The sequence below is a fragment of the Mus caroli genome, chromosome 3 (genome assembly GCF_900094665.2).
Source record: "Mus caroli chromosome 3, CAROLI_EIJ_v1.1, whole genome shotgun sequence".
NCBI classification, from domain to species: domain Eukaryota; kingdom Metazoa; phylum Chordata; class Mammalia; order Rodentia; family Muridae; genus Mus; species Mus caroli.
In genome coordinates this window covers 104,266,088-104,288,714 of record NC_034572.1, presented here as the reverse complement: position 1 = coordinate 104,288,714, position 22,627 = coordinate 104,266,088, and the positions used below count along the sequence as shown (strand labels likewise).

The following is a 22,627-nucleotide window of genomic DNA, read 5'->3' as shown; positions in this document are numbered from 1 at the left end:
GGCTTCATAATGCCTCTGCTCTCAGTCTTTTGCCTTGCAAATGGAGGCAGGATTTAAGAGACTTAGTCATTTTCTCAGCAGTGGGAACCTTATTGCAAAGGAAGACAGCAGCCCACTAGGAAGTAAAGACCACTTGGCACAAATCGGCCTTACTCACCAGCAGCCAGCAGCCAGCTCCCACCCACTGCTTCCATTCAGGTTGAAGGCTGGAGCAGTGGAGATGCACCAAAAGCAGTGAGCGGGATGGCTGGAGACCGGCAAACCTCAAACTGAACCCGGAAGTAAGAAATCAAGAAAAGGAGGAACATTTGTCTGGATGACGTACACCTCCAACCAGATGCTGCCCTGTTATCCCAGCTTTCTCCTCTGTAGCTGCGTAGTCCCAGTCCAGATCACGGATACTCTCAATGCAGCGGTTTGCTGTGTAACTGGTCCATGATTGCATTGTGTTCCATATTCACAAGGTAGCTCACAAAGGCATGATAGTGCGCTGCACTGCATCCTTGTCTGGATCACTGGACAGGTAGAGTTGTCTGTGTACTTTTCCCCCACTTTGGTTATGGAATGAGTCTCTGAGTTTCATAGTTCAATGACTCCTCCTTTAAGTTATTTCTAGTCATATTAACCCTGCTCGTCACCGATAGTTCTCCAACTCTCCTTCCAGGGTGATTTCTGAACACCGATTGAGTTTGGTATTTACTTCAGTACCCAGGAATGTTCCAGAAATGACTGTGAGTTCCTTCAAAGTTCACTGTATAGAATGACTGACGATTAGGATGGGGTTGATGGAGAGATCTCTGAGGTAGGCAAGAGAAGTTAGTCAGCTATCATCTATACATTTTCCTTCTTGATTATATAAAGTTGCTTTTCTGTTGCTGTTGTTGCTGGTGTTGCATATTAACTGAAAGTATGAAGATTTCCTTTGAGGAAATGTTCAACAGCTTCTGACTTTTGACAATGAATGTTCTCAGCCAATTTATGACATTCATGATGGGATCTCATCTTTTTTAAAGAAATAGGTCAATGGCTTTTGGCTGGCAAACTAGACATAATGAGAGAGTTCTCACGATCTTACTTAGTTTGCAGAGACCATAGCATGATCCATAACTGCTGGTGGCATGCTTGTCTTATACACTTTGAAGAAAAATAAACTTAAAAAAAATTAATTTGTTGAGTTACAATGTCTGGTGTCATATATTAATTAAGGAATAATTGCTATTGGCTTTATATGGATGAGAGAGGGCAAACAAATATACAAACACTTTAAAGCCCTTCTAGTGTTCTCAGACAAGAATGGCTATGATTGGTGGAATGTATGACTAAAACCCATCTTTTTAAGTTATTGTGCTTTCATTTAAAATAAATCCAATGCCATAGTTTTTGAAATTAAAAAAAAATTTTTTTTTATTTCCAAACTCTTGTATGTAGCACCGTATATTATAAAGCACATGCCTGCCAGGGATTATGTTCCTTGCATCAGCCATGAGCCATCAATGAGTGGTTTATGCCATCAGCTTCGTCTCTGTGTTCCAGCATCAGTATCCTGTAAGTGTGTGAAGATTTTTTTATTTTTATAAAACACTTCCTTTGGTCTGTCATCAGCCCTGAGAGAAATTAAAGGAGATTTTTGCTTTGTTTTGTTTTTTGGTTTGGTTTGGTTTTTTGATGTACATCTTTAAAACACAGCTTCCCTGGGTACATCTACAATACTATAGCAGGGCAATGCCAGCATATACTAATGAGAGAGCCTGGGTCAGACGTTTAGAGCTTGCTTGAGGTTTGAATGTCAAAATATTGAAGCATTTAAAACTTTAGGTAAAAGAACTTCAAAACCTGTCAAAATGAGACTGCTAATGGCTCTGTAACAAAACATGCCGGAGAACATGGGGACGCCAGGAAAGAACCAAAGGCTTGATAACTGCTGGGCAGATACTTATACTGGACACAAGCAGCAGCTGTGATTATAAATGCTATTATATATTATATTATGAACTATGACATAGAACATAATTATTTAGATAGACTTTACCCCGAGTAACCGACTGAGTTTTCCTGTCCACTCCTATAAAATGTTTAAATTCTAATTTCACCTTGATGGTATGATGGATGGCCTTTGGAGTTGGAGCTTTGAAGAGGTTACTAGGTCACAAGTGTAGACCTCTTATTAGTGAAATTAATTCATTTATTAAAGGGACTCTAGAGCTCATTAGTGCTCCTCCCACTATATGACAACTCAAAGACGAGGTATCTACAACATACAAGGGGTCTCTAACTAGATCCCCACTATTCTGGCACTCCAATCTTGTTTGTCCTCCAGACAAGTGAAAATTATTATTATTATTATCATTATCATTATCATCATCATCATCATCATTAATTATTCCACTAACTATGGAATTTCTTTTACAGTCTCCAGCATTCCCTGACACCCTGATTTGTATATTTCTATAACCAAGACCTAATTTAATAGGTGGAGACTAGTTCCCATTATTCAAGTGAGTTCAGTAAAACCCAAGAGTGGCCAAAAGTAGTTGACACCAGCAATGAACATTTATCTTATGCCCATTTTTTATCTGGTGCTATACAGTAGTTATAAAAAGACATGTGTCTTCTTGGACCAGGTACCTTGCAAATCTGCCATCACTAGCAGTTTGGCACACTGGAGTTACAAGTCTTCACACACCCTGCCAACTCTCTAAAGTGATTTTGGGAAGCTAAGAACCTAGAAAAATGAGCAACAGTTAGAGATCTAACAGGATTACAAATAAATGGATATCTAAATTGAAGAAGAATGAGGGCCTTGTGGAAACCAGCCAGAGAGCCAAAGCCAGACAGCAGAGAGATCAAACTGTTTGCCTCTAAAAGAAGAGAGGAAAAGGAGAGTTGAAAGGCTAAATAAAAACAGAAAAGCATTCTGTCCAAAGAAAGCTAAATATACATATGTGTGTGTGTGTGTGTGTGTTCACTTCTAAAGGCAAAAGTAAAGTATGCCCTATATTATTTTCCATGAGGTCAATGAAATAACTCAAGTAAGTTTCTGATTGGCTCTTAGCACATACAAATATGAAAGGATATATTCAGGAAAGCAAGTTTAATTTGTGCATGCATTAGTTCATGGATACACAGGTTTGGTTTGTCACATCCACCCAAAGTTCTGCTTTGGAAAATCAAGAGAAAATATACCACCGCCGAGAACCATAATTCTCCCCCCTTCTACCCCCATTGCAGGGCAGGAGGAAGCAAGACTGGAGGAGAACCGAATTAGGGATTTACAAAGCCTCTGAGAAGTCTGAGGTGCTTCCCAGAGTTCAGACCTAAGTATTCAGTTAGTTGTTTTCTGATTCTCTGCAAAGGTCAGGCACATGGTTGAGTGAAAACCCAGCTTTGGAAGATCTGTTTCCATGGAAGACATGAAGTCTCTCCAGTAGATCTATGTGGGGCCATTGTCTGCTTCAAGGAGTAGTGAGATGTCTACAAGTCACAAAAGACTTCTCAACAGAACCCAGAATCCTGGAAATGGGGACATGAATCAGAAAAACAGGGAGGGGTTAGTTGTAGGGGCTAATGTTTCAGAGATTCCAGTATATCTGGGGAGGGCATTCTCTTTTTCTGTATAAATCTGTTTTCATTGTGCTGGAGAAACACTTGCATCAGCTGATGTTGAGACTCAGAACTCACAAAGGGCTCTCCTGGCCTGATTGCAAAGGGCAGTGAGGAGAAGAAAGGCTCATAGCTGTCAGTGGTCCAGGGTCCAGGCCATGGCAAGTAAGAGGTGAGATGGCCACTGTGGATGCTATATCAGGTCCTTCTGACAGAGCCCGTTAGTGCTCTGGGACCAGAGAGGGAGGGTGAGTGGGTGGGTGGGTTGGTGAATGGACAGTATTTCCACAGTATCAATATGCTTTGCTCCTGGAGGAGACAAGCTAGAGGCAGAGCCAGCAATGGCTGCGGGCTTGCCAGCAGCTTCATCCCCTAAGGATGAGACTCTGCTCTTAAAATTTCAGGGTCAAAGAACAAAGAGAAAGGAACGGGGAGGGGAAAGCTCAGGCTCCAGCCCTGGGAAGAACACTGGGAGGATTCCCTGTCTTCTCTGGTGTTGAAGGAAGGCCAAAGTGTTGGACAGGTCCTGGTGGTTGGAATCCCTCTTCCTTTCCAGACCTCAATTTAGTAGCCTTCTGGCAGCACACCCTCTCTGCCAGCACCAATCCCAGCCATGGCTGGAAAATGTCCCTGCCTCTTTTAGTTGCTTGCCTTCACTTTGGGGTATTTAGCTAGTGACTAGATGCTCACAGGTAGCCATTTCTGGCCCTTTGTTTTACACTGAGTGAACACCTCTACTCCAGTGTCCCTAACAAGCACGCACGCGCGCGCGCGCGCGCGCGCGCGCACACACACACACACACACACACACACACACACACACACACACACACAGGAGCCCCTTGTCATTTTACCCCCGCCAGCCTGAGAACCATCTCCTTGTCAGTTCCTCCCTCAAATCCTTGAACCACAGAGACAGGTTGCTGTCAAATCCAATCACTTGTTAGTCAAGACAGCTCCTTACATGACTTCTTCTCTTTCCTGTATAGGAAGAGCCCAGGTTGGGGAGTGCCATCAAGATGCCTATGTCTTTTCCTCATTACAATGTCCTTTTTCTAATTAACATCTCTCCCTTCCTATGTAAGTCGGATTGGTTTGCAGTTCACATTAGAAAGTAGCTAAGGGGAATCTTAGGAGAGTCTGAGACTTATTAATGGGAGAAGGAAGCCCTGGGGCCAGGTGGCTTTTGTCTGTCATAGAGAAAAACAAGGATGCAGTTGATGCAGAGCTCCTACTTGGACTTCAACTTTTTAAAGTGGGATAGGTTTCATTCACACCACGGAGGTCCGAAGCTCTGGCTCTGCAAACTAATTCCAAGTTAAAAAATACCACCCACCGTGCTCCCAGTTAGGGTGAAGAGGGTGTGCTCCGTTGTGTGTGGGGAGGTAATGCAAGAGCAGAGGGGAGGGGGCAGAAGTAGAGGGTAGAGGGGGAGCCAGTAGCAACCGTGCTTCTGAGTATCAACAAAGGTGGGAGATAAGCCTGTGGGTGGTCTTGTTGTCCTAGGTTGTCCTAGTAGCCGGAGGTCCCTGCGCCGTGGCAGCGGTGGTGGCCAGAGCAGCAGCAGTAAAAGCAGCGAGCGGGACGGAGTTAGGACCGCTCGGAGCGCCCAGGTCTCGAGGTAGTGTAAGGTTTTTTTGCAATCCTTCCACTCGCTGGCAGTTGCAGAAGATCTGCTTTTTAAGTGAGAAGAACACGCCACCCCTCCGAGGGCTGCGGCTTCCTGGGGCTGTTTCGTCGCTCTTTGCTTTGCCGGCCCCTGGCGCTCACTCTCTAATTCGTCCGCGCCCCTAAGTTTGCCGAGAGCTGGCTGCGGGCTGGGAGCAGGGTCCCGGCCGGGCGCCGCGGGCGGGGGCTGGGTAGCCACGAACCGCAATCCCGAAGCATCTTGGGGCCATGTATATTTCATCAAACGGACTTTGGGTGCGTCGCGTCTCGCAGCCATCAACGCTATGTTCAGTGACATTTCTGACTTGAGTGGAGGAATGCGCGAAGAAAACCGGGGCGAAATTGCTTCGAGAGGATCTTCTTGGCGCCAAGGCTAATTGTCCTGATTTATGTCGCTTCTGACAAAAAAGAAAAAAAAAAGACCTAACGTCTTCATCTGAAATAAAATGAAAGCGGTGCCAAGCGGGATAGAGCCGCCTGGCCGCTGGTTCTGATCCCCTGGGATCCAGGGGGGGAAAATCGTTCTGCGGCTTAAAAGAAAAGAAAGGAATAGAAACAGAGAAGAGAGAGAGAGAAAGAAAAAAAAAAAAACCCACAGTAAAAGTTTAAGGCGAGAAGTGGTGGTGGCGGCGGCGGCGGCGCGGGGAAGCTGCGAGCGGAGAAGGCTGCCTAGACCTCGGAAGGCGGCGATTTGGTTCCTAATCCCACTGTATTTTTGGAGGGAGAGGCACCTTTCTCATCCTCCCTTCCTCTCCGCCCACCCCTCTCCCTCCCCCTCATCTACCTGTCAAAGTCACTGATCTTTTGCATTTTGGAAGAGGACGTCAACGGGAAGGAATTCCCCCTGTCAGGGTCCCGGCTCCGAGAGGGGGTGACGGGCGACAAGGCAGCCCCAGGGGCAAGAGACCAAGGTAACCGGGGCGGGGGGCTCCGGGCGCCGGGTGCTGTGGGGTCTGGGGTTGCGGACTCCTCCTTCCCGCTGCCAACAGGGTGCTTGCAGGGCGGGATACCCCGGGGCCACGGTGGCAGCGGCTCAGGTCCACACCCGCCGCGTACCCATTCCACCCGCGCCCCGTGCGCCGCCAGTGGGTCCCTGAAGCCGCGGTCTCCGCCCCACGCGGGACCAAGCTGGGCAGGGGCGCCGCCCCGCGCCGACGGCTGGCCTCCCGCCCCGTGGAGGGCCAGCGGGGGACCTGGGTAAGTGCAGCTGGCTCCCCTCTCCTCTAGCGACCCGTGCCTCTCTAGGTGGCTCTTCTCCATCAGTTCCCTCCCTCCTTCTATCCCTCCCTCTGCCAACCCCCGGTGCCCACCGAGGGCGGGAGGGGAGATCCGGGTGGGCGAGGAACTTTGGAAAGCGCCTTAAGGAGGTAGAGCGGAGCCTGTGCGCACTCCAGAGCTCGCACCGCTCACACCCACACTACACCCTAGGCTTGCGCCCAGCACCGGGTCGCTGGCTGTTGCATCCTGAGCCTCCATCCACCCACCCGCAACGCGCAGCGCTGTCTCCCACACACACCTGACCACACGCATCGCACAAGCTTTTTCTTTTTCTTTCTTTCTTCTTTTTTTTTTTTAATTTAAATTTTCTTTTTCCAGTTTTCTCATCTGGGGAAAAAATAAATAAAAACTTGCCTTGTTGCTCGCCCTGTGGAGGGCTTTGAAGTCCCTCTTTTAATCTCCTTTATTGGTGCGAGATTAAAGCGTTACTACCACACATCGGGCAGCTGGGGAGAGAAGAACGTGGAAGGAGGGAAAGACTCAGCATTGGGAAGCTGGTGGGAGCTTTTCCTCCCATACTGATTTCGTATTATCAGTTGATGGATTCGACTAGGGACATGGAGTTTCTCTCTGCTATGGATCTGTGGATATCTATATATAATACAAATAATACCGAATATTATTGGGCCCAAAATAACCAATTAAGTGATTCATAGGAGAGAAACTTAGATTAAAAAAAGAAACTGCGCCCTCTGCTGTTTGTTTTGGTAACCTCATCCAGGGACTTCCTCCACCCCCCTCCCACCTTCTGAAATCCCCTAAGAGTAGCTGTCATTTTACAAGGGCATGGGAGGAAAATCCTTAGTGGGGTGGTGTGTAAGGCGTATTTTAAAGCAACTTTATTTGAAAAAGTGTCAGGCAGGGTTGCTATGCTTGTGCCAGGTGTGGATTTTTAGATACTAGGTCCTCTGGCTGTCTCTTTTGTGCCATTTCCTTGCCTAAGGAGTACCCAAGCAGCCTACCACTCTTCACAGTGGAAAATTCTGAGCAAGACTCAGAATTCCACCAAACATATGGTGAATCTGGCAACAGCTTTGCTCTGGAATTTCAGGCCCTGTTTTATGACTGAAAATACTAAAAGTTTTCCGATCTTGACAGGAAAAAAATAAAGGAAAGAAAGATGTTTCCCTCAAAATCATTTGTTCAAATATACATAGTGATTAGGCTTGCTAGAAAGTTTGTGTCGATGTTCGACGACGGCAAGGATTTTCTGAATTGTGTGGTTCGTGAAGAGTAAAGTACCTCTAACCAGCAAGAAGGTCTGCAAGCCTTTGGTACTTTGTCTCTTTGAATGCCCTACCCACCAGCTTTTCTCTTTGGCAGAGGGAAACCGGCTCAGGAATTGTTTAAGACTGTTTTGAAACACAAGAAACTTTTAGGCTTTCACTAAAACCTGGATCCTTGCAAGGGATTCGGGGTACAAAGATGAGATCCACCAGACAACTCTCATACCATGCTGTTCCCTTACCAGGGGGATGTTTTTTCTTCTAGACACCCTCCATGACATGAGAGGTCTTTCATCACTAAATACCAACATGAGCATTAAGTCTTTCATGTAATTTGGCTTTTAATTTGTAGGCATTTCCTGTAGTTTGTATTTAAGGAGAATCATCATACTTATTTTAAAAGGAACTATTTTATTTGGACATAAAACTGTGTTCCCATTAGAGTTTTGTTTTGTCTGCTTTCACTGGGCATGGGTTCAAATGATTCAGGCTGGTGTTCTGCTTTGTTTTGCTTTGTGTGTGTGCCTTGGTTTTGTTTGTTTGTTTGTTTTGTTTTGTTTTGTTGGGTTTTTTAATTTATTTAGTTTTAGGAGACAGCTGATGCATGTTGAAGTTTCTTTCATATATTTACTATTGGGAGAAAAACCTCTCTCTTAGCTCCCCTTATGATTCTGCAGACCATCAGACAGTGTGTTTAAACAATTAAACCGGTGTGCATTTAGCTAGTAGGTCAGGGTTTGAAGAGAGTTTCTGAGTAACAAAAACCCCAAGTCACTGGAAAGGAAATGAAATCTCATATGACCTGGGAAAGCAAGGATATGTTAGTATTGAAAAGTGCACGTGTGTGTGTGTGTGTGTGTGTGTGTGTGTGTGTGTGTGTGTGTGTGAATTATGTTGTGTTATAGGAAGTAAGTGGAAGTAACATATTTTCAGAAAAGTGTTTTTAATTTTAGAATCTGGAGTTCTGTTTCAAACTTTAAGTGGGTGTAGAATTTTTCAGCTGTGTCTGTGGAAGCTTGTATTTCTGAACTTCCCTATATTAGAAGGAAGGATCTATCTATGATTTACATGGCAGCGGGATGTCAGGTTTCGTTTAGACTTAGTGGATTCTGAAGTCATTTTTACATATTATCCCTCCACAAACATCCTAGAAAATATGCACTGACTTCCATCATTGATCTTCTATTGATAAAAATAGAAATCTTTAAAATACTAATGTGGGGTACTTGTTTTTCTAAACTCCCAGGATTTTTAAAATAATACCCAGTCATACTTCCTTATAAGTAAGATCTGTCAAAATTGTTGAATTACATTATGTTTTTGAGACAGTTAACAAAAAGACAGGAGCCTCTGTTTCTTAGGAAGAAACCCAAAGATCCTATTTTCACAACAGACAGGCATGTACAAAGAACACTGAAGGAATGCAAACGCATCTCATGTGACCTCACTGTGACTTTTCACAGCTGCTAATCTCGACAGGCTAGGGGCTTTGCCTCCTGTTACCTCTGTAGTTCCTTTAGTCAATGAAACGTGATTATTTTCAATTTTCCTTCTTTTCATACCCATTCAGAAACATGTACTTCTATAAAAGTCTTAATGCCTGTAAAGTATGAGTCAATGGCTGTCTATTTCAGGTGCCCCGATGAGCTGCAGATTTATGGAATATTTAGCCTATTACCACACCCCCACTTCCTAGTGAGATTATATAATAAAAAGAATCCTAAACTCCAGCCGAGAGTTGGTAGATTTGCTGGCAATATTTTCCTCTCAGATGATGAAATTGGCAATTGCTTTGAGACTATAATGACTATATTATTTTAATTATTATTAGTTTTGTGTAATATTTTGGATCTATCTCTCTCTCTCTCTCTCTCTCTCTCTCTCTCTTTCTGATGAGGAGAAGGGTTTGTGCAAACTCCTCTGCAAAGTTAATCCAAGGTGGAAGGGAAGCAGCTACACATTCCTGGGAAAATGTATGTTCCATGGATGCAAAGCCATTGGGTAGCCTATTTTTAACCTTAATCAATAATATCTATCAACCTGAGATCCATTATGTAATTTTGCATTTTTTATTAGCTCCGTAAACTTATTCACCAGAGTTCCATGGACTTGTGGCATATTAATGGGGAATTTTTTTTTAATCAAAAAGGACTTCTTACTATTCCATTTCATATGTAGATGGTGGCAGTCTTTGATTGTTCTGAGATCCCAAGGTGAGAAAAACACAGATTTGGAGCTTGAGCTGCCCAGAGCCCTTCTGAAGTTGCCCTTATCCCAGTGACCCGCAGACACTTGAGACAAATTCAAAATCGTTTGAAATTAGTTCAGTTAAGTGCCAGAAAGGACTCATTTAGGATACTAAGTCCCCAAACATGTCATTGGCTGCCCTTCACCTAACCAGTTTGTCTAACCACTTGCACCCATGGCGAGGCTTTTAAGAAAATATTGGTATTTTTAACCTGGTTGAGAGGACAGCCAGCTGGAAGTCAGCAGCATTAAGTATTGAAGGTGGTGGTGTAAATAATATTCTATTTTTACAACATTTATTTCCTTTGAAAAATCCCCTAATTATACTTTTGTAACAAATCCCTGATTCTCCTAAGGCACGTTTGTCACTAAAGTTCCTAGATTTAATTTCTTCGAATACGAAAAGTGAAGGATTTATCAGGTAGCCTGTGTGATAATGAGAAGTAAGGACACTTCCATATGAAGGGCCCTAAAGAGAGGATGCTACAGACTTCAAAGTTAAGAGGGAAAAAATAATTACGCTAAAGAATAGCTTATGACTATACACTGGTTTGCATTCTGCTGTGGTCAATACCTTTTTCTGTGTCAATGGGAGCTCATTAAATGTAAATTCTGCAGACCAACTGGGCCACGCCATATTAGTGCTTGCCAAAGCTTGACATTTTTAATACATTAATAATATGTCTGTAATGTAATGGAAAACTATTAATCATAACTGGTTAGGGGCCAGAAATTTAAGCTATAATTGGCTGCTTCTTGTCAAGAATGTCTGTCGCACAGTCCTGCAACTGCCTAGTATTCAAATATCTTGCACCCCTCTGCATTTTTCCCTGTCAATTCTCTAACTTCGATCAATGATGTAGTCCATAATTCTGTGTAATGGCCGTCATTACAGTTCTGGTGGACTTTAATGAGAATCCCTTGCATCAGAAGAGCTGCTGTGTTTCAGTAGGGGATAACAGTGACATGCATTTCCATAGCATTTCCTTCCTGTGCACAATTTTCATGTAGAAATACACCAGATGATGTCCCTGGGGTAAAGGAGACAAGAGGACAGAGTAACAAAGAATAGGTGGTTGAGGGAATAGTATTGGTTAAAGAGGGTAAACACTAATCTCAAGGGTCATTTAAGCCTAGACAACTTGAAAGAGCCTTTCAAAAACAATATTACACATTAACTAAATATTCACTCAACTTAAACTCAAACCCATTGGGTCCAAGTCTTTTAGATTATGTTGTTCCTGGCATACAAATTGCTCGTTTTTGAAACTAAAAAGGTGATGTTAATAATTTTGGAACTAGTAGATTTTGTACAACCTCACCCCTAATATTTTTTGTCTTTGCTTTCTAAAGTACCTGCTTCCTATGATAGGAATGTAGTAAACATATTGAAAAAAAATGAATCTAGGAAATGTACATTTCCTTCATCTTAACATCTTTTCCATTTATTAATTGTAAATGTGTTGGATGTTTCTGAAAATATTAGCTTAATGAATTTGAAAACAAACAAACAAAAGCAACAAGGCTTGAGTAGCCACAACACATGCTCCTGTGGTTTTCTTTTTCCTTTTTAACTTGGGATTTCAAAATGCATACCACTGAACAGTGTCAAAGTCACAAAGAAGAAGCAAGTTTAAATCTGTAGTTTATACGTGTTTAGACATACTGCTAATTATTGCTTCATGAGAACTCAAATATTCAACACTCTTCCTAATAGAAAATATCACAAATTGCAGCTGTATGATAACATTTTATGAATCGAATATAATGAAAATTGCACTTGCATCCATAAAGCAATTATTATAAATTACTTTGCTATGGAAACACAATTCAACCATCTGTTGGCATTTCATAGTCTCTGTGGCTTAGTTCATTTTAAGATGGTGCATTATTTAAATATAGTGAATTCCCTTTATAAGATGTCTTGAAGATAGCGAACTTCCTTATTTAAACTGTTTAATATGAATCGGAGAGTCTATAATGGATTTTTCCAAAGCCGTAGGCCTTTTATTTTGTCACTTTAAAACTGAAAAGTATTTAATAATTTGAGCTAGGAAGATGAACCAATAACTAAGAAATTATACTTTCATACCTGGGATGCAAATGCTAACATTTGTTAAGATGTGACTAGTTAAAGAGTTGCTAGTAGAACCTTATCATTGACTAGTATCTGTAAGTTACCTAGGCTGCTTCTTAGTTTACCCAAAGTACTTTGGAATGGAAATTTTATTTTCTCTTAGAATTAGTGCCCTGTTTTGTGCTTCATGGCCTGTTAACTCACCCTCAGCTATTTTTATATGTGCATTTTAAATTGTATGCTTTACTATGGAGCTTTCGATTTTTAAACCAGCCTATAAAATTCACCTTACAGACAAATTCTCTTCTGCTATAGAAAGTAACTGCAAATGCAGCTGTGAGGGCTATAAAAGGATGTAAGAAAATAGAGGAATCTTATAAAAGGAATATTTGCCCCTTTGGTTTTATTTTTTGAGTTATTTTCAGAGAGGCTAATTATCTTTTTTCAATAAATACAACTAAAGAAAGATGTTAAATTCTCCCAGTATAATGAACACATCCTGAGACAGAAGATCAGTTTCCACTCACCCACCCCTAACCAAAGCTAAGAAATATATAAGGAATTTGGAGAATTTTAGGGTCTCTGTGCCAAGAGGCAAAAGGCTCACAAGTCGTTGTCATCATCATAACAAAGGTTCTCTTTATTCCAGTGTTCTCTTGGAAAAGTTTTAGCTAGCTCTGAGAGAGCTGTTTACATCCAGAAACTTGCTTCTCCTGTTCACCTTGCTCACCTAGAACTTATTCATTTGTCTTTCTTATACAAGAGTCAGAACTTTCCCATCAAAATGCTCCCTAGTGTGAATGGGTGCCCTGGTCGTTCTAGCAAGGCTTCTAACAGAAGTTTATCCCTATTACACCAACCTGCTTTATATCATACTGAGCCTCCAAAATCTCAACATACTGTGTATTTCCGAATGCATTGATCCTAGGGCAGTAACTCTCACTCTTCTTGTTTCCAAAAGGTTGCTGGTGCCGGAAGAGGAGAGAGAAAGGATTGATGGGACACAGACACAGGACCATAGACACCCATCCCTTTGCTTCTGATACTGATACTTCAGCTCATCTGAGGAGCCCTGATGAACCCTGAGCAGCAAGGATCACTCAGTATTATCGGATGTACAACGGGAGAGCCATCACTTTGCTAAATTATTATCTGCTCCTGGACATCTTTCACAAATGTCTAATAGATATGTTCTACAAGGAAAAATGGCTGCAAGCTGTTAACGCCTAACACATAAGCATGTTAGGCTTCTACCAAAGTCCTCAGCATACCTGACCGCGTAGAATATTTCAGTCTGTCACATTCAGTCTGTTTTGGAATCTGCTTTGAGATCTCAGCCTATTTTTTTATATATATACAGACCTACCTACATAAAGATACATATACACGTGTGCACACACACACACACACACACACACACACACACACACATATATAAGATACTCATGTATATTTAAAAGAGACACTGATTGCATAGAAGACACGAAGACTGCCAAGATTTTAGAGATGTATTTGTCAAGATTCCTGTCGATCCATGCCCTGTGGGTGACAGTGTCCTCTGTGATGCAGCCCTACCTTTTTGTGTGGGGACATTATGATGTATGTAAGAGTCTGATTTACACAGAAGAAGGCAAAGTTTGGGATTACACAGCCTGCCAGCCGGAATCCACGGACATGACCAAGTATCTGAAAGTGAAACTGGATCCTCCGGATATTACCTGTGGAGACCCTCCAGAGTCCTTCTGTGCAATGGTGAGGCAGTGCTTTCGAGCAGAATATTTCACATAAATGGCATTATATCTCATGGGCAAACAGATGTGGTGAGTGTGAAGGGCTTGGTTTGCCAGAGCCAAATTGGCAGGTAGCAGATTTGTGCTGAGAGCCTGACTTCACTCTTAGTGGAGGCCTGTTCTGTCTGGGTTGCCACACACAAGATGTGACTGATGGATGGAAATTTCCTGCTTGCCAGAAAGTCAAAAGTTTCAGTGAGGCAGGTTCAATACACACACACACACACACACACAGACACACACATATGTCAAAAAGCCAAATTAGTGGTTAAATTTTAGAATAGAAACTGGAATGGAATGTTTGGTCATCTGGGTTATGTTTTTATTGGTTTGATTTTTCTATTTCTTTATTTATATGAGTCAGGGTTTCTCTCTGTTGACCTGACTGTCTTCGAACTCACTCTGTAGACCAAGTTAGACCCAAACTCAGAGACCCACCTGCCTCTGGTGTGTCACCATGCACTGGTGAAGTAGGTTATGTTAAAGATGAAAATCCATTGGTAAATCAATTTTAAGAAGACAAAGTCTTATTCTTACACATAGATGAAGACAGGCCCAAATTCTATAGTTCAAGACTAGCTGAGATCTCCTGTATCCTTTACAGGCAGCATCTCTGATGGAGTGTCTCAGGTAAAGGGCCAGCTAGAAGAAAAATAAAAGAAAGGACAGTAGACTTTTTGAGGGACTTTTCCAGAAAGCGTATTTTCCAGATGAAATGTTAAAAAAACATATTTGCTGAAAAGCAATGGCCTGGGGGGCATGTAAGTTTAGAGAATAATACGAGTTATAACACTCATTATTCTTGGAATTTATTTAAAGCCCTTTCCACGTGGAAAGTATAGTACAAGAAAGGTAGAATTGGAGGAGCATGCCGTATTTCCATACCATCACAGCAGAAAATATACCTGTAAAGTGTTACTAAAGTGATGAGTGATTAACAAGGAAGGCATCAGTTAGTGTGGTGCGGAGTGGAGTCAGTGTGTTCATTTAGTTTATGATGTTGGTTTTTTATTATAGGAAGTCTTCATTTGATATAAGAACCATGACCCCATTTTTCTCCTCATAACAGATAGAACCATGTAGCCGATTTTAATAGTATCTTACCTGACTTTATTATCTTGAACCTGGCCTGGCATTTTCAGGCTCGTGAAACTATTAATCAAAGGAGCATCTGCTCACAGTCCCCAGTGAGTTAAATTAACATAAGATCTCTCAGACAGAGCACTATAGAAGGGTTTTGTAACAGGAAACAATTTTGAGCAATAAAGAGTGTTTTCACCTAAAAGCGAAGGGCTTGCCATTTTTCAGAAGTGCCTTTGGGGACTGCTTTGAATTATAGTCGAAACCTGATTTTGTGGAGAGTGAGAAAAAGATCTTGGCTATTAGGTGTCACTATGACTAAAGTGCCCTAAATGGCTAAATATTTCAAAGAGAGGACCCGTCTCTCTGGGTAACAGGTCTGCAGTTCTGAAAGAAGTTGCAGTTTAGAACCTGTAGGGCTTCCAGTGGAGTTTATTCAAACGTATCAGTAAAACTCCAATAAATCTGTAAAAGAGCAGGGACATTTGTTGCCTTTATATAAGGTCTTTAGTAATTTCTTATGAAAGGTCAAATTTAAAATCTCATTGCAAATGTGGTGTGAAATTACCGTTTGGTTGTAGGTTATTCAAGCTTCCATTCTTACAGCAGAGCACGCATGCATTCTGGGTCCACTGTTCTTATCAAGAGCTCTCTAGCTCTAGTTATCGGTTTCTGTGACACGCAGAATAATACGCCTCTTCAGGAGCTGCTTAGTAATTTGTGCATTGAAGTGAGATAGCGAATGCCCTTTGCCAGGCTGCCGGTTCTACTCACACAGGTGCTGTAGGAGGAGTTTGAGGTAGGATTTGTCTGTGCTGCTTCCCCGAACTCAGCTCTGGCCAGAGAACGCTTGCTCAGCATCTCTCCTGCCCAACATCTGAAGACCTCCACATTCAATATTCTTCTTTTCTCCCAACATTATGGGACATCCCAGGCCAGTCTTTCACAGGGACATGGCCTAAGTCTCTTAAGTGAGCCTATTCCTATTAATCCAGTGGCTTAATCATGATAGAGGTACCACGAGAAGAGAGAATTAAAAGAATACTCATAGGTTGGCTCTAAGTACCACTGTGTTATAGATATGTGTTCATAGAAAGCCCCACCCAGGCTGTACTGTATTAGAATGGAGGTACTCAGATGCTTTGGTAGACTTAAATATGTCACTGGGCTGGGTGCAAGATTTCTGAGTTACCTACCAGTCATTAATTTGTAGTCCTTAATGTGCATATGATTGACATAACAGATTTAATAATTTCCTTTAAGTGTGTACTTTGGGATGGCTGGTTTACATGTTCTATGCCAATTCTATGATAATGGTCTAATACAGCCAAACCTCCCCTCTGCAGTTGTGGGTTTTCTATAAAACACCTTAGTGTAAGAGTTCTTGACACAGGCTATATATATATATATATATATATATATATATATATATATATATAAAAGCGGCTCAGGATGCTGTCATATCAGGCCTGTTGAAGAGCTCCTTAGCCCAAAGTCTAATGGGAATCCATAAAGTCACTCATGTTAGGACGTACAGGTCCTGCACTCACTGACACTCACATCCATTTCAGTTCCTCCAGTGTCATTATGGCCTATTACATCACTGGAGACTGGAGCTGCCAAATAGACACAAGTACTACTTAGCCCCTATATGTAAATGTTTGCTGTAAAATGGCTTTGCCTCCTCTGCCAGCGACACCCTTATTAGCAATGACTCCAGGGATTCTGGACACTGAGAATACATTCAGCCCTGGAAGTGCTCTGTAATTCCCAGGGAATGCTATTAACATAAAGTGGAAGTTCACTGGGATTGTGTGAAAAATGTGTGGTGCTGCTCTCTGTATTCGGTCTATCAGGATATGCCCGAGACCACCCATGAATTTTACATCTATTTTAATATGGGGTGATTTTTGAGGTGGAGGGGCAGCTTATGATTCTATTCTTTCCTATTATGATTCTAACAATAGAGCTCTGCTTGCTAACCTGGATGTCCTATCTAATAAATCTTCTAGGTCCAGTAATCAAAAATGCTTTTATATTAGTTGTGTAAGCATTTATGAGCAATAGTATAATGGAAAAAAAATTTTTGTCTGTCTGTGATAGTTTCAGTCAAGACTATATACTAATAGAGGGCATATGTGTGTGAATATTATATACATATATGCATGTGTGTGAATTATTTATTTTGAAATGACTTGTTTTCTTTTTAATTTAATATATTCCTTTTAAGTTGACAGTGGCAAAATCCCAAACAAGCAAACAAACAAATCACCACCACCAACAACAACAATAAACAACAACAACAATAAACAACAACAACAATAAACCGCATACGGCTTTTGCCTAAGGGGAGGGACCTGAGGGGGCACAGGATTGGCTGGGTTTGCTTTTACAGCAGAGGTAACCTCTTTGCTTCCATCCTGCCCTTTCAGCCTCAATACAAGCTTCAGGTAGCATGCCTCTGCCAGACATGGGTCGGCTGGTGACAATGATTTCATTTGCATAAAGAGCAGATAGGATCATCTGATCCCCTAGTGCAAAGCCGAAGAGACAACACAGAGCTGCGACTTGGTCTTTGTGTTTAGATAAACAGAGCTGTCATGCCCCCCAGGCAACACCCCAGTGGCTTAAAAATGGAAAAATTATCTGCAATTATCTCCAGCTTGCAGCCAATTTTCTGTCTAACTTAAACAGAAGCATTGAAAAGAAGCCTCCAGATGAAAGATGCCCTGTCCTTTTGAACAGTTTACGGGGCAGAAGTGCTGATGGCTGTGGTAACGGGAGGCCTCGAGTGCTGCCGTGGATTCCAGAGCCAATCAAAGCTAAATGAGAAAACAAAGATTATTAAAAAGTCTTTTGTGCGTGTAATTTTGGCATAATGTTATGAGGTGGACATTAAACGTTTACCACGGAGACTTGCGGCATCATTAATGCAGCGTGCCCTTAATTACAAATACACTCGTATGACTAAAAAAATGGGGGAAATAAAGTCCTCCGAGGTGTACTTAGCGACACCCTCATTATGTTTACTGGAATAATTAAAAGAAAGGGCATAATTTTTCTAAATAAAATGTCAGACCTTGAAATGGAAATGGATTTTTCTTGAGAAAATTTACTGGTGTGTGCCTGTGTTCTCGGCAGGCATTCATTCAAGAACCTTAACAGGTCTGTTAATGATCATTCCGTATTGTGTCATTTCCAGATAGACTCCTATTAAGAAAAAAATAATTATTGTAAGCATTGTGGATAGAGCATATCTCATTAGAGCTAAAGAAAATTTATAAAAGTAATAGGAAACTTTTGTTTTCTGTTTTCAAAGGAACGAGTGGGACAACCAGTTGGCCACACAATGTCTTCCGGGCTATCCTTAGCCTAAGTTTCTGATTTGACAGCATCTCAGGTTCCCATCTGGTGGCTATCAGGCGACCTTTGAGAAAGTAATTTGATAAGCTCGATTATATTTTTCAATGCAAAGGGAATAATATCAATTTTCCGAAATCTGGTCTTATCATAATTTGATAAGTCAATGAAGTTTTAACAATAATGACATCTTTCATTTCAACTGATTTACCCCTTACATTATGGCAGAATGGAGGGTTTTTTTTATAATAACGGTTTTTTTTCATTAACACTTCTTGATTATTAGTTTATTATTTAGACTTATTTCTCTGGGATGTCTAATTCACGTGGAAACGGTGAAGTTCCACAGATATCAGTGTTTCCCTTCATCACTCCATCACTTCATCGCTCCATCAAGTAACCTCTTGTTGAGTAGCTCCCAGCAAGCAGCTCCTTTTTATGTAAGGCACCCAGTCTAATGTATTCTACCTGCTTCATAACTCTGCCCACTAGGTCCTGATAGCATCTACAGTGAGCCTAGCAACCTGATAGGAAAGGAACTTCTGCACTTGAGTTGAAGCTGGATTGGTTTGCTATGGCAGCCATAGTTGATGGGGATGGAGTAGGTCATGAGAAGGAGACTGTAATGATTATGGCCAGGATAGCAAAACCAACACAACTACATGTTATTTACTGTTACCTAATTGGATTTCTTTTTCAGAAAAAAATAAGTTCATTTATTTAGTATTATTAATACTATTCCTGGGTGGAAGACATGGGCATACATGTGGAGGTCTAAGGACAACTTTCGAGTATTGAGTCTGTCCTTCCACCACGGGTCCCTGGGAACAAACAAAAGGTCCTCAGACTTGCTCAGCAAGTGATTTTACCTGAGCCACTGAGCCATCTGGCCCACACTGGGTTGGAAGGGATTGTCTCTGTTGCATTTCAACAACAGTTTGGTGACCTGGTAAATGACAAGAGGATATCTCCTTCAGGACACCTGAGGAGTGAAAGTCACCTTGTGCCACTTCACAAGTATGAGAAGGGCTGAAGATGTAGCTCAGTGGTAGATTGCTTTCTTACAGTATAAAAAGCCAGGACCACTCAAAAAATAAGATGAATAATTGTTAGTTACCACAGGTAATTGGGAAGAGACAATAAAATATAACATATAACACTGAAATCCTTTGAAAAAATTCTGGGTGTCTCTCCTTAGATATTTCAAGTGTTCTATCTTATAAAATTGGAATCATATCACATCTATTTTTCGCCCTTTGTTTTTATGAATTACACTTTCATCATTTGGTTGTCATCCACTCTTCAAACTGTGATTTTAACAGCTCTGGATACCCCATTATATAGCTTTGCTGTAATGTATTTTCCTGCCTAGAGAAAACTAGTACGATTTAACTTAGCAGACCTGTCTCCCACTGACTGAGATTGCAGGGTTAAATGAAAGTGTGTCTGTACGTCTTGGGTTGAAATCAAGAGGAAGGGCCATCTTCTTGTGTTCTCAAGGATGGAATGATCACTCACTGGAGAGGCAATCTCCACGTTAGTCATGACAAAGAAAGTGTCCTGGGAATCAGGCAGGTCTGTGTCCCTGAGCCTTGCTCCCTTTGGTTGGACTTCAGGATCCCACAGAGGTAGCAACAAGATGAGTTTAAATATCAAAAATAAAGCCAGGATACCATTTTTTTCAAACAAAATGCTGAAGACAAATAAATAATGCCATGTACACTGCGAGTCTGTGGCTTTAAACTGACCCACAATGATAAGCACATATTAGATAAGAATTCAGTAAACATACATTATCCATATCATAGCCAGGACAGAAGTTTTATGGTATAGGATTTAGCCTTTTGATGTGCTATGCTATTTCTTATCCTGAATGTGAGCCCCAGAATATGTGTAGTATTATTGGACTTTAGAACTTGCTTATATGTTTAAACGCTTACATGAAAATATTGTAGATAGCATGGAATAAGTTCTTATTTTAACCCAACACTATAATTTTATACATACCATTGTGAAACATTTTGACTCTGTGGATTTTTTTTCATTTATCCTTGTATTTATGGGCATTTAGGTGGTTGGGTTTTTATACCTGAAGACTCTGGACAATGTTGGCAAATTGCCCACCAGAAAGTTACTGAAGGACTATAATCAATATCATTCATATGCTATGAAGATGTACAAATCATCAGAGCCTTAACAATATTTGAAAATATTCTTAAAAATTTTTATTATGAGGCTTTCACATAGAAAAAGGAGATTGGAGATACAATTAGCTAAGAAAATGTGGGTCAAATTATGCACATTGCTTCCACTCTTCCCTCTACTGTTAAAATGTTTAAAATTTCACCCAGAGATAAGGACATATTTTGGAGACAAGTGACACTTTGTTTTATTAAACTTGCATTTATCGCATTTCTTTTCCTAGTTTGAAGGCTGGTGCCTGAGTTTTTGTCCATTGTCTATCTTCATTTCTAACTATGGTAGTCTTGTTACTTGTAATTTTATCTTTTTTTCCTCCAGAAGACACCTATATGTGTGTGTGTGTGTGTGTGTATACACACATATAAATGTGAGCCTTTCCATACTCAGCTTCAGTTTTGTCATTCAGTTCCAAGTGTGAGCACCCTTTCTGCCTGAAGGCAAGAGTTTGTGTCTGGGATTTTTCCATGCTCTTCAATCTAGAAACACCCTGAACTTCTGCCTTGGATTTTGTTGGCAGGCTTCCCCAGATCTGGGCTAGCAAAGATTGTTTTAAAAGCCCCCATCGATGTCTCGTTGGTTCATAATATAAAAACTTTGCAAAGTTGATATTTTCCTTAAGCAAAGAGTTTATTTTCTTCCAGAATCTGTGTTGTTGGAAGCAATTGCAAACAACAACGTATTCTTTGTATAAAGCTGCTGGTATGAATTTTGTTTAGGTTTTAATTTGTCAGACCAATGGGAATACACATCTTTTATTTTTCAAGCGACATTTTTCTTTTTAATTTTCAGAATTTCTTTTCATACACTTGGGAGGAAATGCCAAAAGTTTCACAAGCATCATATTTGAAAATAAGTTCCTGAGATTGGCAGGTGGTCATTTCCTTCTCCTCTTGCTGGGAATAGAGAGATTCACATAGTATCTATTCCATGGAAATTAAAGGTGTGAGCTGAGGAAGAAACCAGAATTGGTTTTCATTTTTTGACCTACTTTGAAGCTGACTTCTAAAATATTAAATGAAGAGTTGAGCCAAGTATTGCTCCTGTACAAAGAAAAAGCCCTTTTCTTCCAGAAGGTCAATGTTCACAGAGAGCTCCAGTTGCTGACATTATCATCAGGTCATGCCAGCCAATAATTTTCTACCTTCTCGTGAAACTTTTTGTTCCTTTGTTGTTGATCCTCTTCTTCCTTGGAAATGATAAAATGAAGAGATCAAATACACTTCCAAGTAGGTTCTATACGTTAATCCTGTGTTTTAGCTTTGTTGCGGTTCCTCTGTGTTGATTTGTATGAAGGAGAATCAGTACTTTGGTAGAAAAGACCGAATAAGTGTGAGGAAGATGAAACCAGCTGAGAAGACAACAGGCCATCCTAGAGAAAGAATTCTGTAGTTCAAAGAAAGATATTTTAGGGCATGTAATAGGTGCTAGGTGACAAGAAGACAGGATGTGTAGAAGTAAATGTGTCTGCCAGACATGGAGAGCTGAGGTCTATAGATCATTTGATACTTACTGTAGTGTTCCTCATTATGTTTTCAAGTAAATTCAAAAGCTGTGACTTGATTGATGAATCAGGTAAAGTATGGTCATTTAAACTATGGCCCATTTAAAGCCTCTATATCAGGAGAAGAGAATCTGGCTGATTCTATACTCATTACAGAAAAAGACAAGTGCATGATATAAATAAAATGAGCTAATGACCTATATCTTAATCCAAGCTTGGTTGTATGTATGTCTATCTATCTATCTATCTATCTATCTATCTATCTATCTATCTATCTATCTATCTATCTATATGTGTAGATACATAGATATTTATGTACATATACGTATATGTATAGATACATAGATATAGATATAGATAGATATAGATAGACTAGGTCAAATGGATTTTTACTCCATAGTCTTGACACAGTCTCTACTATAAGGTATTCATATTGATATGACTATTATCTGGCTCACAATAATGCTGTGCTTAGCTGCCATGAGAGTTGGTGCCTTTTAAGTGCCGGATACACTGTGATATGTATAGTGCATTTTACAAATATGATTTGTAGCTAATGTTGATTTGATAAAGAACTTATTGGTGCTCAGCTTTGTAT

At 40.9% G+C, this 22,627-nt stretch overlaps 1 protein-coding gene across 4 annotated transcripts in view; it reads left to right on the top strand.

The window, feature by feature from the left end:
* The first annotated feature begins 5,061 nt into the window (after positions 1-5,061).
* Positions 5,062-22,627, top strand: part of Ntng1 (netrin G1) — a 345,729-nt gene continuing 328,163 nt past the window's right edge. For 3 of the 4 annotated variants that reach the window (XR_003836247.1, XR_003836246.1, XM_021157555.1), the window contains exons 1-2: positions 5,062-6,179; positions 13,058-13,848. Coding sequence is in view for 2 of the 4 variants with exons in the window: in XM_021157555.1 (XP_021013214.1) it covers positions 13,603-13,848 (246 nt within the window). In the remaining 2 variants the exon portion in view is untranslated. The remainder of the gene's footprint in view (positions 6,180-13,057; positions 13,849-22,627) is intronic. The other variant, XM_029475564.1, reaches the window with a different exon arrangement.